This window comes from Aspergillus undulatus, assembly GCF_047715775.1.
Source record: "Aspergillus undulatus strain CBS 261.88 unplaced genomic scaffold BDV17scaffold_10, whole genome shotgun sequence".
NCBI lineage: Eukaryota > Fungi > Ascomycota > Eurotiomycetes > Eurotiales > Aspergillaceae > Aspergillus > Aspergillus undulatus.
Window position 1 is genome coordinate 612,173 of NW_027396614.1, and position 15,298 is coordinate 627,470.

The 15,298-nt window shown below is 50.5% G+C and overlaps 6 protein-coding genes across 6 annotated transcripts; 3 read left to right on the forward strand and 3 right to left on the reverse strand.

The window, feature by feature from the left end:
• Positions 1–856: 856 nt before the first annotated feature.
• BDV17DRAFT_289013 (Chloroperoxidase) lies at positions 857–1,195 on the forward strand (the record flags this gene model as incomplete). The annotated part of the gene is made up of 1 exon (XM_073761558.1): positions 857–1,195. One exon carries the CDS (start codon positions 857–859, stop codon positions 1,193–1,195), a length of 339 nt encoding a protein of 112 aa, XP_073618307.1.
• Positions 1,196–1,339: 144 nt separating this feature from the next.
• On the forward strand, positions 1,340–2,386 carry BDV17DRAFT_297191 (kinase-like domain-containing protein; the record flags this gene model as incomplete). Its single annotated transcript, XM_073763452.1, has 1 exon — positions 1,340–2,386. The coding sequence occupies exon 1, from the start codon at positions 1,553–1,555 to the stop codon at positions 2,384–2,386; it is 834 nt and encodes a 277-aa protein (XP_073618308.1). The 5' UTR covers positions 1,340–1,552.
• Positions 2,387–3,477: 1,091 nt separating this feature from the next.
• BDV17DRAFT_289015 (WD40 repeat domain-containing protein) lies at positions 3,478–7,207 on the reverse strand (the record flags this gene model as incomplete). The annotated part of the gene is made up of 2 exons (XM_073761559.1): positions 3,478–5,865; positions 5,921–7,207. The coding sequence occupies 2 exons, from the start codon at positions 7,205–7,207 to the stop codon at positions 3,478–3,480; spliced, it is 3,675 nt and encodes a 1,224-aa protein (XP_073618309.1).
• A 910-nt stretch (positions 7,208–8,117) lies between these two features.
• BDV17DRAFT_297193 (uncharacterized protein) lies at positions 8,118–8,970 on the forward strand (the record flags this gene model as incomplete). The annotated part of the gene is made up of 3 exons (XM_073763453.1): positions 8,118–8,166; positions 8,291–8,379; positions 8,440–8,970. 3 exons carry the CDS (start codon positions 8,118–8,120, stop codon positions 8,668–8,670), a joined length of 369 nt encoding a protein of 122 aa, XP_073618310.1. The 3' UTR covers positions 8,671–8,970.
• Positions 8,971–9,756: 786 nt separating this feature from the next.
• Positions 9,757–10,073, reverse strand: BDV17DRAFT_289017 (uncharacterized protein; the record flags this gene model as incomplete). The annotated part of the gene is made up of 3 exons (XM_073761560.1): positions 9,757–9,778; positions 9,831–9,877; positions 9,930–10,073. 3 exons carry the CDS (start codon positions 10,071–10,073, stop codon positions 9,757–9,759), a joined length of 213 nt encoding a protein of 70 aa, XP_073618311.1.
• Positions 10,074–12,560: 2,487 nt separating this feature from the next.
• Positions 12,561–13,824, reverse strand: BDV17DRAFT_289018 (putative glycosyl hydrolase; the record flags this gene model as incomplete). The annotated part of the gene is made up of 2 exons (XM_073761561.1): positions 12,561–13,247; positions 13,303–13,824. 2 exons carry the CDS (start codon positions 13,822–13,824, stop codon positions 12,561–12,563), a joined length of 1,209 nt encoding a protein of 402 aa, XP_073618312.1.
• Positions 13,825–15,298: the final 1,474 nt, after the last annotated feature.

Sequence of the window (15,298 nt, forward strand, 5' to 3'; positions counted from 1 at the left end):
CCTCGCCAGCAGGACCATTCGGCCCCCGCTTGCACCAGCATGGAGCGCCCAAGAAGCGTATAACAAAAGCGGATCCGGCCGTCAGTTAAGGCACATTGCTTTAGAGGTGCTCCCGGCCTCGAGGCTCAAGGAATGCATTTCAAGTGTCCCTAACTAGCCCTGTATTGTGCGGGTGTTGATAGGTCTTTCTCAAGAAGCGGGTAACGCTGTCCATGGTTCCTGTTGAACAGTAAGCCCGCTTTCCTTCCAAGTGCTAACTTTGATACGTACCTTGATGAAGAACTCCAGCCTATCCGGTACCACCAGAGAGCCACCATGTTCAGGTTTAAAGGACTCTATTACTAGTGACGTGAAGATCACTACCCTGTATGCGTCCGTTTCTCACGTTCGCAGATAGGAAACTGGCTCGTATGCGTACAGAGCATACCAGAATGGCAAATCCGTGACGTCCTCCGGTGTGGAGCCACTCAGATTACTGGCGAACCTAAAGGATTTTATATTAGTGGTTGAGAGCAGGCAGCCAATCGAATGAGCCAAGTTGTCATCCGCCCAGGTATATAGAGGTGCGCAGGGCCGTCCGTGGGGACCTGGAGCTCGAGGAAGAGAAACAAGCCATTGATCCTTACCCCATACACGAGCAATGAAGCCTGCTTTGATTTTGTCCACTATTGCCTGCGCCCAGGCTTTTGCACACAGCGTCCCCCATCCACTTCCTTGGTCCGGTCCAGGCCCTGATGCCGGTATGCCTCCATGTCCATATCCATATCCGTCCATATCAAAGTTCAGACCTACCTACCTCCCTGTTACCACCAGAAGCTAAAGCAACCAAACCCAACCAGTCCGAGCCCCCTGCCCGATGCTCAACTCACTCGCCAACCACGGCTACCTCCCACATAATGGCAAGAACATCATAGAAGCACGCACAATCTCCGCGCTCAACGACGCCCTGAACATCGATGTCGAACTAGCACAGTACCTCTTCCAAGAGGCCCTAACCACAAACCCCGATAAAAGCGCAACCACCTTCTCGCTAAACCACCTCAGCCGCCACAATGTACTCGAGCACGACGCCAGCATCAGCAGACAGGACTACTATTTCGGCGAGAACGACAACCACAGTTTCGACGCGGCCGTCTTCGCCGAAACACGCAGCCACTGGCCGCACCCTGTGATTGATATCAAGGCCATCACATGACTGGTTTCGGGGCGTCCGACCGTTCAGACAAGGCCACCTCACCTGTAACCTGTGCTGGCTGTGACTCGGGCTTTTCTCCTTCCAGAGGCCCAGTGGCCTTCTGGCAATGAGTCCCTATATGTCCATACTGGCTTCTAAAGAATTGTCAGACCTTGCAGGTTCGGTCGTAGTACTCACGGACAAATATCTGGGCACCAAACACGCCCTATTAGGCCTACTCGTAATCCTAATCTGGATAGTATGCCTATTATTTGCAAGTTTGCGTGCGGTGTTATCACCTCCTGACCGTTTCATCCTTCCCTTCTCCATCCTCTTATTCTAACACTCAGCCGACGACATCTCTATCCATTAACCAAAATGGCTGACGAGGGAACTGCGCTCCCGAGCATCGCCGAGATCGAAGCATCAACCGATATCCTCAGCGACCCTAGCAGATCGGTCAAGGTCGTCCGAGTAAGAGAGCGCTTCGCGGTCAAAGTCGGCATCTCCATCGCGCCGCTGGAAGCAGAGAACATGAAGTTTGTGGCTGCTAACAGCAACGTTCCTATCCCAAAAGCTTACGATCATTTTGTCGACCCGGAGACTCAGAAACGATACATTATCATGGATCATATCCCCGGTACCCATTTGCAGAAGTTAGCGCCGTCTCTTCCAGAAGACCAGAAGAAGACAGTCAGCAAACGCATCAGTGAGGCACTTGATGAACTGCGACGTATCCCCTCCCAAGGGTACTTTGGGAACTTGAACCGCACGCCTTACTACGAGGGCATTCTCTCTACGCTTGATCACGACCCGAGCATATCTGGTCCCTTCGACAACGAGGAACAATTGAACCAAGGCCTCCTAAAATGCTTAGGGCAAAGGGAGTCGCCGCATTACGTCCGACTGCTTCGTGAACCGATCCGACGTACACTCAGGGGACACAAAGCTGTCTTCACCCATGCAGATCTCCAGCCGAAGAACGTGATGATTGAACAGAACGTAGTGTGTGCAGATGGGAGTCCAGATTATCGGATAACGCTACTTGACTGGAATCTGGCTGGCTGGTATCCAGAGTACTGGGACTATTGCAATTCGACGGTCTACTGCCAGGGAAAACCCGACTGGCTTGAACTAATTCCGGATATCTTCGATGAGTATCCAGTGGAATACCTCATGATGCGAATCTTCTACACGTCAATGTTTTACTGAAGACATGTCCAATATCCAATGGTCAACTTAAAATGAATGGAAAAACTAAAAACAAGAATCTCAACCGCACTTACTAAAGAGACTTCGACAAAGACGAGATAGCCCAGCTACCTCCCACCTCCTTGATGAACACTTGTATACATGGAAGCAAAAGTAACGAAAGCCAAACGCAAGTCTCAAGAGAAAGGGAACTCAAACACAATCTGAGGGCAGTCCGGTAGATCTGGCCTGATTCATTAACGCTTACACTGATCCTTGATTAGCTAACGATGCCCTTACCAGTTTCAAGACTAGGCATGAAGCTAGGAAAGTATAGGGCAAAGGAGAGCAAGACAGAGGGCTATTATAAGAAACTTAGTAATCTATCCTGGGAGACAGGTAAATTAGGAAAGCAAACTATGGTGATACGGAAGTAAGAGACCACGTGACATATAGTGGCTTAGCCACACACTACTCCAACTCCTGAAAGCTCAACCCCTCATTGTATCTAACAATCAATCAATCAATCAACGATCTATCGAAGAGAGCTCATCGCGGGCACGGAGCCCGGACGAGAGAGCCCCTGGCATCCGCTCCTTAGTAGGCTACGTATGTGTAGCTGATACAGCCTCGTTCTGTCCTTCTTCCCCTGTGCATGCATATTTCATAACACTCTCTAACTTTCTTTATCCAAGAAAGTATCTAACCTCCAAACCTATAACAGGTACTAACCATGGCTAATTATGTAGAACTCAGAAAAACGCGCATTAGACAGTCTTGCTCGGACTCGTATGCTTGAATCTTTCTCTTGCCTCCCTAGTATTACCCGGCGCTCTAACCACCTTGCAGTTGAGGAACGGGAAGATCTGATTCTATTGACAGTCACTTATACCCAAGAAAAGTCATTATGAGTCATGAGGCTTCCACGGTTGTGCCATGAATTAGACATGCTTTGCCAAGGGCCAGGATACATTGTTGGATACAGGCAGGCGCTGGCATGAGAGACCCGAATCCAATCGCCAGTTCCAAGGCCAAGTGCACAACTGCAATAACAAGGTAACTATGGACTACGTATGCATCAAAGCCCAGCGATCCTACAGATCGTCCCCCAGCTAAACGGGACCAAGCTCGAAAAATAGAAGCCGACCAGACGGCGAGACGATCGCAAGGCCGCCGTCGCGGGCAATAACATACTCGGCCTGATAGTTTGCAGGCAACATAAGTATTTTCCGGCTCTCCTGCACAGCCCAAGGCCCATCAATAAACATTTTCGGCGGGTCAGCTGGAGTCCACGTTGTACCTTCACCGGCGTCACCGGCGCTGGGACGGAAGCAGGCTAGATCGAGTCGTCCCCTATCGGTTTCGAGCGTTTGGTTGTCAACGAAAGATAGGTTATAGAACTTGCGGGCTCCTTGATACCTTCCTAGAATGCTGCCGGTGGACAAATCCCAGAGCAGGATTGTAAAGTCGTCTGATGAAGTCGCCAGCAAAGTGCTGTCTGGCGAAAATGCCACCGCGTCGCTCAGATCTGAAGAGCACTCCAGTTCGTTGACCAGTTGGCCCAAAGATACATCCCATAGCCTGACCGTGTTTGAGTCGAATGCCACTGATGCTAGGAACTTGTGATTTGGTGAAAATGTCAGATAGTAGACCATTTCATCTTTCACCCCGGCCCAGGTCAGTCCAGCTCCTGTGGATAGATCCCAGATGCAGATGGTTTCGTCGGACAACGCAGAGGCCAACAACGTATTATCCGCTGTGAAGGCCACGTTAATAATACCCTTCGGGTGGTCTATGAGAGATTCCTCCGAGACACCGGTTTCAGGATGCCAGGTATGCATTTTGATGGGCTCATTGCTGGGCCGGGCTTCCTGCATAGTGCCCTCCTCTCCCACCGTGACCAGCCTACCGTCAGGCAAGAATGCTACATTTAACCATTTCCAGCTCCTATCAAGCGCATGTACAATTCTCCCGGTGCGGACATCCCAAACAGAAAGATCAGAAAACCTGGGCCGACATACGAAGAATCGCTCATCGGGCGAGAACCCCATAACACCCGCCATCCAACCATTGGTCTTGAAGTGTAAAACGCAGGCACGGGAGGTCAAATCCCAGATTTCAACGCGAGCGCTTGAGAAAGCCAATGCGATGAGATTCCCTCTTGGCGACAAGTTTATGGCTTCGATCTCGCTGCAGTCAACGTTGGTTGTCTCGCGCGCGTCTGAAGTAGCAGTTGCGTCCCAGATGCCGACTGTACCAACGTTGGACGCAGATGCGATGAGTTTGCCGTCTGGCGAGCCTTCTACTGCGATGATACTGTGGTCTGCGAGGCTGAGCACTGGGGCGCCAGTTGCCACGTCCCAGATCTGCACCGATCTGTCACTTGCTGCACGAAAGACTCGAGACCCGTCTGCAGTGAAATGCACACTTTTCGCAACCTTGTCATCATCCTCCTCCCAGTCCCCCTTGAGAATCTGCTGCAGTGTCCCCGTTGCAACATCCCAGATACGCACCGACCCATTATCGTATTTCGCTGCCGAAGCGAGACGCTTTCCGTTCTGCGTGAATGATACGGCGTCGACATTCCGCAACTTTCCCTCAAACCTCTCGAGTACTTGTTGACTCTCTACATCCCATAGGCTGACGCCTTCCTGCCATAGACTTTCCTCATCTGAAGGGCCGTCGCCTTCACGCCACCGTTTGTATGCCAGCAACTTACCATCCGGCGAAAAGCAAAACACACTCAACCCTAAACTCGGAAGTTCTTGCCGCTTCTCGAGGGAGGCCTCATTCAAGCCTGAGAGATAGACACTGTGGCCATCACCATCAACCCACGCAAGCATACTTGCAGCCGGTGAGAATAGGACTTTCCCAGTGCGGAAACTGTCTAGAACAAGGATTTGAAGTAGTACACCGGTCAGAGCATCCCATAGATAAACTTTGCCGTTACTCGAGGTCGAAATGAGAACCTTGCCGTCGGACAGAAATGTCACGCCATGATCTCGGTCCCGGTCCCAATCAAGTATTTCCCTTTCGAGCACTTGCAGCACAGCTCCGGTGCTGATGTCCCACAAGTAGACGTGGCCCTCCCAACCCCCGGCTGCCAGCAGGCTACCGTCTGGCGAAAAGCTAATGGATTTAACCCATTGTTGAGTTTCCCATGTATTTAACTGTTCCCCTGTAGAAACATCCCAGAGTCTGACGGTATGATCATGGGATGCGGACGCTAGACTCTTTCCATCTGGAGCAAAAGCAACGCAGCTCACGGCGTCTCTGTGTCCTTCCAGCGTATGCAGAAACGAATGCCACTGTGTATCAACTGCAGGTAGCTGTCGTACCCAGCTCGGGATGAGTCCAGAAAACAAGCGCCTAATTACGCTTGTCTCGGGTGCGAACATAAGCGCCGAGGAATACGCCTGAAGCGGCGCGGTTGCAATCATGGTTCTAAAAGCAAGGGAGAACCGCATCGCGTCATATACCAGCTCGCGTACTTCGGAGACCTAGATATACAAATTTAGCCTCTTGGAAGTAGCATTCGCTGAAGAACCATCTTACGGGAGAAGACATGATATAATCCCAAAGTTCTCCAATCTTCCGCACACCGGCGCCACTCTTGCCGAGAAGAGCCATTACTTCGAGCCAGTGGAGGAAGTGTGCCTTGAGAAATGCGTGGATCTCTCCTCCGTCCTCCGGTTGCATCTGACTGGCTCGCAGGTGGTCAACCCAGTAGACACATGCGTAGTAAAGGTCGGCCGGAATGCATTCTGTCACCAATGACGTCTCCATCTCAGACGCCAGTGCCCCAGGATATCCAAGAGAACAGATATTTTGCCGGAGACCGCTTGACATGACCTCCAGGCAACGGTGCAAAAGTGTCTCATGCTGTTTGACCTCGTTGATGAGGAAACTGTCATCAAGGCATCGCTGACTGTCAAGCAGGAAATCCCGGAAAGATAAATGGAGAATCTTGACCGGAGTCTGGTCATTTTCAGGCAGGGCAAACAGTGAATGTAAGCCCTGTAGCGTTTCTTCAATACTTGCCTGTGGTGCGGCGAGCAGACTGCTCAGCGCCGCTACTCCCAATGGTTCGAACAGTATGATGATGCTACCAACAGACTGACGGAACAGATCTGCCAATTCTTCTTTCTCCTCCTCGAGAATATCTTCCCCACTGACAGAAAACTGTAGGATGTGGGTATATATCTGATCGAGGCTTCCCTGAGGTGAGGTGCCGGCAATTATGCTGTCAAAAATCATGCTCAACCGCCTGTCCAACTGAGAACGCGACCTTGCTCCCCCCAGAAAGCGGCAAGCAGTGGCTGCATAAATAAACAGTCCATCCGCTTTCTCCACCAGCTTCGTGAAATCCTCTGCAGTCGGCCAATCTTCTGCACCCAAATGTTTTCCCCTGATCTCGGCCAGCTCATGCTTCATGTAGAGTGTAATGTCATCCTCGCCTGTTTCAGCCGTCGATATCTTGTCGAGTACTTCCTCCTCAACAACATCATACAGATTCTCCCGGATCCCAAGACGAATGTGCACTTCCGGCCTGCTGGTGATATACACCCTGACTCTGATCTTCCTGAAATCTCGAACCTGGCTCATCAGCTGAAACATAAGTCTCAGGTCTCTCTCATTCTGACACTCATCCAAGGCATCCAGCACAAAGATCAAGACTATTGGCATCAAGTCTTGTTGTTGTTCCCATTCCAGGAGAGGTTTGAAGACCAGATGCTCCCACTGTCTACTCAAGGACTCATTGCCGATATTTGGATTTTTAGCGACTGCTTTGCAGATATGGTCACGAACATCAGGAAGCACATCAGCAAGCGTTCTGCTCATTGTAGAGAAGACCTTGCTTGCGTCATTCCGATCAGGCTTTGTCCTGTCAAAAAAGAAGCTTGCCCCAAGGCAATAAGTGTTGGGAAGACGGTAATCCGGTGCCACCAGAGGCGCACCGTCGCGGCATGCTGAAGAAAGAGGCACCGGGAGAAGGAGAGCAATTCCCATTTTATTGTCTTTTCCTTTCTTATCTTCTTCATGAATATCTTGCAAGTGTTATTCGCGTCTCATTGGAGCTTGAGCTAACCTGTGAGTATCCAGTTAATGCCCTAGGCAGAATATGCAGAAAGCCAAGCTTGCCAACTATCATCGTTCAACCTCATGAGATTACTGGCTTAAGGAGTCCCCTTCAAGGGCATGCTATGCTCGATATCTCCAAACGGCCCCAGGGTGCATGTGCCTGAACGCAGATCTATTGCGCAAGTCGTAGGGCATAGTTCAGCACGGGACTTTCTAGCTATAAGCATGAAAAAGCCCTGTAGGAGGCGGGGCGAGGCTTATTCTCCGTGCTTAGCATAATGTCTCTGGCACTGTCCATACTATACAGCAAGAGCGGGAGGTCATCAGCACGGACGGACAGAGCGCCCATGCCCGGAATGAGCGATGACCCAAGGCACTGTCTCCTGGCGGCGAGCAGATCTTGGCTGGACGCCTGTCAGCGGCCCGCCCCCGCCAAGTCTGTCCCGCTGCTCTATAAATCCAGGCGACCCGTGCCCAGTCATGGGTTATTCTCTCCATCGACTGCAACTCTTACCTCCGCCACATACGCCACCACCTGATCCCTTTCATATCTGGCTATGAAAAAGCTCCGCTTCTAACGTGTGCAACGAGCAGTGACGACGAAATGCTCGCCCAATTGGACGTCAATGTCTTCTCCCAGATCCGGCTCCTCCGCGCCGTTCTTCCCTCCATGCGTGCCCGCAGATCAGGGGTCGTCGCCAATCTCGGCTCTATCAGCGGTGGAACGGTTCCCCCGCTGCGGGATCCTACTGTGGCTCGAAAGCTGCAATTGCCATCTACACTGAGTCCCTTCGGCGCGAGGTCGCGCCCCCCCCCCTCCCCCCCCCGACCCCCCCGGTATAGGCGTGACATGCATCGAACCGGGGTATTTCCGTACCAACTTGCTGACCACCAGCGGCGAGCACAAGGTCACTGCGCAGAAGCAGATCTCTGTCTAACATGCTGGCACTCAGCAGATTCGTGATGCGCTGGCTACTTATAATCTCCACCAGCCTGGTGACCCCGTCAAGGGGGCGACGGTTATTGTTGAGATTCTTACAAAGACGGGTCGTCGTGAAGGGCGAAGCTTACCTGGGAGGCTTGCGTTGGGACGGAGTGCTATGGCGACGATTGGGGGGAGTTTGAAGCGTGAACAGGAGATGATGGACACTTGGAAGGAGATCATTATTTCCACCGATTGTGATGATGTTTTGTTTAGCGGCTTGCGTAGTGGAGCAACCTAGTGTCATGGCCGGTGGGATCTCGTGTCTTCCTACTAATACCCTATATATCTTCGGAAAGGGCGATGTCAGGGTTCAGGGTATATACCATACCTTGCAATTATCGCTCACGGAGACCCTCGTACCGCGCCTCAATCAGATCAACTCCCTTCTCAGCCATTGCATACACCATCCCCATAATCGAATTGCTGACGTGGGTTGGCAAGACGCTCGCGTCCACACAAGGAATCCTCTGTCCTGATGGCAAGGAGGTCCTCATCCACCACCAATCCCAGTTCACATGTCCCTCTGCGTGTTCGCTGCCCATTACCCGGTCACAGGCATACTCACGAGCCTACTTCTGAGCTGCTAGATCCATGGCTCGACATCGGCCGCAGGCATGCCTTGATCTGGTCTCACATATGTCCTGACTGGAAGATCTTGTCTGCGAATGTCACAGCGGTTACCATTCCTCGTATGTCAGGAACCCCAGGTCCACGGTGTGCAGAACTGTCAGATCCTGGTCCTGGGCATCAGCACACCCCCGCGAGATGGGGTACATGGATCTGACCACGAGGCCTCGATGGCCCTAGGGATTAGAGCCAAGCTCGAAGAGAAGTACTGTTGCCAATTTTTTAAATGGCACTGGAATTGCCAATATGCGTTGATGGGTCCATAAGTTGAGGTATATTGAAACTGTTCACGTTGAGGCTGTTGACAAGGCCAGCGGCCATTCGAACGTTACGAAAGGGTTCTACTTCCTACGCTTGGAGATGCTACTTGCTGAGGCGAGTTATCTGGGCGCGGTACTTTTAAGCCAATGCGTATAAAGATCCCATAGAGGGACTGCTTCCGCAGGATGTTTCCCAGTTCCTACCTGCCTTTCTATCTGGAGCATCATCGCCAATGCAAAACGACCTACAAGGCCTACTGACCGGCACCGTTTGTGCCACGAGAAGCAGCAAAGTAGAGAGCCAAAAAGAATGTTTGTTTATTGTCAAGTGAGCGAGGAGAACTAGAAACACTACTTCTAACCCTCCGGAACAATCTCTCTCCCAGTGAATTCCGAGCCCCATTGGGGGGCTTTTCAACCACCAAAAATGCATGGATCTAGTGGGTGCAGATGCAGACGCTAGAGAGCTCAGTCAGTATTCATAGGTCAGCAGAATGGTAAGGAATCCTACTTCTTGTCGTTGCAGTAACCACCATGGTAGGTTCCGTCCTTAAGGCACTGTATATCCATTAGTAAATGGCTTGAAGCTGTTATTTGTAGGAACACATACAGATGCGCTGCAGGCGGCATCACCAGCACCCCAGATGTCACCAATCTGGCAGGAGGAGCGGGCCACAAGGTTATCTGTGGGAGCGGCAACGGTCATGGAGCCAAAGAGAGCAACAGCGCTGAGGACGATGGTAGAGAACTGCATTTTGGTGGAGTTGTGGTTGAAGATGATTCTTCGATATTTGAATGGATTGGTAGTTTGTCTTGGTTGATTTTGCTGATGTGTTGATAAGAATTAAGGACAGCAGCGGGCATCGAGGGGGTATTTATGTTCTCTTCCAGGATATTGAGTCCAGGTGTGAAGATAAAAATGGAAAGAGCATCTTCACGTTGGATTAGGGCTAAAGCCATCTCATGCTCCGTTTTTGCTTGCCACGGATATAGATCATCGGTGTTCAGGCATATACGATGTCGATCAACGACAATCTTCGTATTCAGGCAGACCACACAGAGTCGAGTTTGCTGCGTCGTGGGATCCATATCCGGTCGTGACTTAGGAAGATATTAATATCCTCACCATGCAACATTGTCAAAACGTAGATCAAAGCTACAAACAGCAAACCTGCGCGAGATATGGGGCTGAATCGATTGGGGATACGAGGGCTGCGGCTGGGGATGTGCGGAGTGGCTACGCGGCGGCTCGTATAAGGCCCACTACCAAGCTAGCGGCAACACACGAACTGCCAATTAGGCTGCTTGAGGTCGACTATAAGAATGGATGTCTATCACTTCTGCACTGGTAACTCTGTACCCGCACTTCGTGTTGCTGTCCCATTGCATGACTCCCTTACAGAAGTGGGCTTTTTAGTTCCCAAAGGCAGCTGAGATTGAATACCGATGGATACTGTGCCAGTTCAGCTGGGGATCTATGTCGCCCGCTCAGCGATTCAGATCAACTAGTCTCCAATGGAAATGGAAAACTCGTGGCTATCACGCTGCTCGCAGGCATCAGGATGACGAGCGAAATCAGAAGCTCCGGAGGGCGATGCCCTGAAACAGTTGGAAGAGTGACTGAGTCACATCGTCAAATCATTCTTGGGTACGGAGTACACTTGCATAATTTCGGGACCAACATGCAGTTTTGGCAGAAAGCAAGGGGCCCTCATATGGGCATCAGCACAAGCAATCGCAACGAAATTTCTGCCTTCCGGGCAAGATATTGACCACGGTCCCGCGTCCCTCCGACAGAGCTTAATGTGTTCGTTGGGCATATCAACCAACCATCCACTGGGTGTTGTCAGATATGCATCGCCGATGGCAGGCTTATGAGGGGTTATACATGCATGTCGAGACTTCAAGGTCATTAGGGACGGGTCTGTAAGAGGTCCCTCTGGGTGGTGGATACTGGGATCCGGGTGCCGAGTCCGCTACCGGGGGAGTGAGACCTGATTGCGGTGCTGCAATGTTACGTCCTTGAATCCGCAAGGTATGATACATTGCGCGGTTTATAAACACGAGATCGGCGAAGACTGTTTAAGCTGCATAACCGGCGCTGTTCGAAGTCTGTACTAAAGGAATAATCGGACATCTCACACCTCGACTCCTGCGCGGCGGCAGCTCTAAATGGGTTGCTTTTTCCTGGCACCTGATATGGCGTGCGAGGGGTGCTTTTGAATTTAAGAATCTGCAGCCGCCGCCGCCGCCGCTGAGGCCCTTGAGTGCTAAGCACGAAGCCTGGTTTAAGAACCGTAAACAGGGCCACAGTGATATCTGGGCTGGTCGCCACCTGCCTTAGGTCAAGATCCCCTCCACCGTGAAATATGTCTGGACCTATACCATGCCGGCAGACCTGCATAATGTGGAGTTGGACCAGGCTCTATTCTAGACCAGCCGGCGTTGCAAGTACGGTAATGAGACTTCCGGGCATTGGTGGCTGTCAGTCTCGGATTGAGTCTACCACGGACATCAAAATCTATTGAGATCCAATTGACTAGGCCCAGCGAACCAAATGGCAGATCAAAATGCGGGAAACACAGTAATTATACTGAGTATCGGAAACAATTTTTTATCTCAGGATTTTTGCCCACTCGTCCCTACCACCAAGCTGACTTGCAGCTTATTTTTCAGGACCTTTATCCATCGACCATGGCCCAAGCGGTACTATAGACGCCAATTCTTATCCTTGCTGTCACGGGAGCCTCCTACTGTCCTGCAATCTACCGAGATTAACGATATTGGCTCCAAGAGAACTCCCGTCCACAAATTCGTCGCAGAAAGGCCACGTCTCTATGGGCACCACTGCCACCCGTTCTGTAGTTCCAATATCAGAATCGGCCTCCACAAACAAATGCCATATTATCATCCTTGTTATCACCAAATTCCTCTAACTAGATAGCGTACACCATTTGTTAGCTCTATTCAATATACAGGCCATTGGACCTCTGTTTGCATTAGGATATTCACATGCGAGGCTACATTTTTCTCTGCAGAAAGACACTCCAGGGTAACGGTGGCACCCTTCCTGCATAGGATAAATGGGGATCATATTCTTGTTTGACATTGACCCGTAAGATGCTAACTACATCTAACAATCATCAAATCATGACATATCCAAGAATCATTCTAGAACAGACAATCTATATCTATCATAATATGTACATTGAATCGTATCATACACCCTATCAAACCTCTCCTACTCCCAAATAGCCGCAACCAACGCATCCATCGCCGAGCTCTGTGTCGAAGCATCAACCTTGGCCGCATCCAAAGGCCCCGACCAATCAACCCCAAACCCATTCGCATCAGTGCGATCATGCTCCCAGAGACTATCCGCTGACGCATTAATCACCTTGGCATAGGTATTATTCGGCGCAATGCCCTGCAGAACCTTCAGATTCCGCATGAAAATCCCCTTGAACTGCATCTGATCCGCCGCACCGCAGCCATCTGGCTCGCACGACTCATGCAGGACGTCGTCGCCGTTAACCAGGGCCGCAATCGCACTCTGTGCGATCTTTCCAGCCTCCTCGAGATACATCGAGTTCGAAGCCGAGCCATTCGTCGCCCGGTGCAGCTCGACCAACCCGCCCAGGATAACCCCCTGGTTATACGTCCAGACTGTCGCGGCGTTGTTCTTGCAGTCCTTTGTTAATCCGTCGTTGATCGTGTAGTTCTCGTTGATCAGCCCGCTGTCCTTGAACCACGACCACTGCCGCTGCGCCCAGTCACGGTAGTAGTCCCTGTCCCCTTTGGAGGAAACGCGATTGGATAGCTGCGCTGCAAGCGCGAGGAAGAGCTCGTTTGCGATTGCGCCGACGTACACGTGCGTGGATGAGGAGTCGATGCCGCCGTCGTTGCATTTTGAGGGCCAGGAGTTGCTCTAATTGACAAGGTCAGTCGTAGCTTAAGTAATCGCAAGAAGAGGACTGACTCACCAAATGATAGAAGATCCCCTCCGCGAGATCCAAATAGTCCTCGTTCCCCGTAACATCATACGTGGCGATCCACGCAAGCCCCCACCACGCATCATCGTCGTACGACCCATCCAGCCACAACGAGGCGTTCGCTGCACCAGTCGGGACCCCCTCCTCCTGGGTGAGGCTGTGATACGCCGTCCCATTTGCAGACGTATAATACGCATCTCCGCCTAAACCAGGATACGGATTCGAGTTCGTCGCGGCGGCGAATGTATTCGCGAAAACATCTCTCGCGGTCTCATTGACCGAGGAAGAGGAATCGTCGTCCTCGAGACCGAGGGCCGCGAGGTTCGCGAGCGTCGTCATGCAGTTTGCGCCGTTCCACCAGCCGCATGTGTTCCAGATCCCGGTTACTGGGTTGTACCATGTTTGCAGCGTGTTGGAGGCTGAGATTGCGCGGGATTGCGCCGTCGATATGTTTGTTGCTGCAGAGGCGCGTGAGACCGCGAGGGCTGTTATTGTAAGGAGGGGGAGGAGCATCCTGCTGCACTAATGAAAAGAGCAAAAAATGGCGTGAACCAGAGCAGAGAGTGAAACGGAAGAAGAAGTAGGGTGTGAAGCGAGAGAAGTGGATGGGACGCATGTATAATCTAATAAATATACTGATATTACTTTTATTCAGTATTAGCATTCTCCTCAAAGACTTTATAGTCAAGAGCTTTTTATGGAAAAGCTATTAAGAATAATTACTATTAGGTATCTTCCCTTTCCATTTACCGAGCATCACGAACTTGATGAGTTTATTAATATTATATGACTCGTACTATTCAAGCCAAAGCTCCCCTCTAGCAGAACTCTTCAATAATATCAACAGAAGAATATCAAAGATGAACAGGAAACCCTACTCCAGATGTAAGGCACCGTCATTACCTGAGGTTCTAGCGACTACTGAGTGAGACGCCAGGTCAATGGAGACTCTGAATTGACCAATAGGAGACCAGTATTTGATTGCAGGTAGTACAGGAATACAGGAATGAATCGCTAAAGACCCAAGGGGGGGTGGTTCGCGATGAGCTATATAGGTGGTGATTCGGTGTCGAGGTGGAGGGGATCTCCGTGGAAGTCAGTTCCGACGGAGGAAGCCACCGCGGGATTCAGTTCCATTACCCAATTAGGCAGAGGTGAGGCTTGAGGATGGAAGTAAGGTCCGTGGCCATAGATGCCTGAGGTGTTGGTGGCACATGAGCAGCGGCTCGTGACACCTAATTAGTAACTATCTATCTTAGTAAATTAGCTAATTAAAGCTTGTAGATGTAGCTCTGTCTATAAATTAACTAATAAAAGGCAATATACTCTGTTTATAAGAATTTAAGTTGCTTTGTAGTAGGCAAAGTCAGGAATGACTACTGTATCCTAACCCAAAGTAATAGTAATGCATCTCAATTCAGAGATCAATTAGAGATAAAGAGCAATGATGTTGAATCACGGCAAATAGTAATAGCAATAGAAACGCTCATCCGTGTCGCATGCCCATACAGCAAGCCCAGTTACCATGTTTGTGATCAAGACCGCCATGATAGACTAATCACCACTTTTTGCAGTATATATATTAACAATAGTTGTCAGCAACCCCGCTAGCCTATTAAGACACGTTGGTCTATTCAGTATTGTTAGCTAAACAGTATAGATTTCATCCAAGGCCAGCTTGACTTACACGAAAAGTCGGTTGATAAGCCCGATATAATTGTCACATCGCCTCCAAAAGAGCCAAGTCATACAGGCCGCTCCCACCACCAGAAAGAAGCATGCAATAACAAGCACCGTTGGGTTCTGAACAGTAGGAATAATAGCATGACCAGTTTCACTTGCGCTTAAACTTTCGTCCAAGGAATCTGATTTCTGTAGCGAAGGAAAAGTCCCTGTTATAATTGAGTATCCAGCAAGAAGCACCCAGTTTGCTGTGCTCGGAGCTATGTTATAATACCAGGGTATATAGTCCAGATCAAGAAGCACC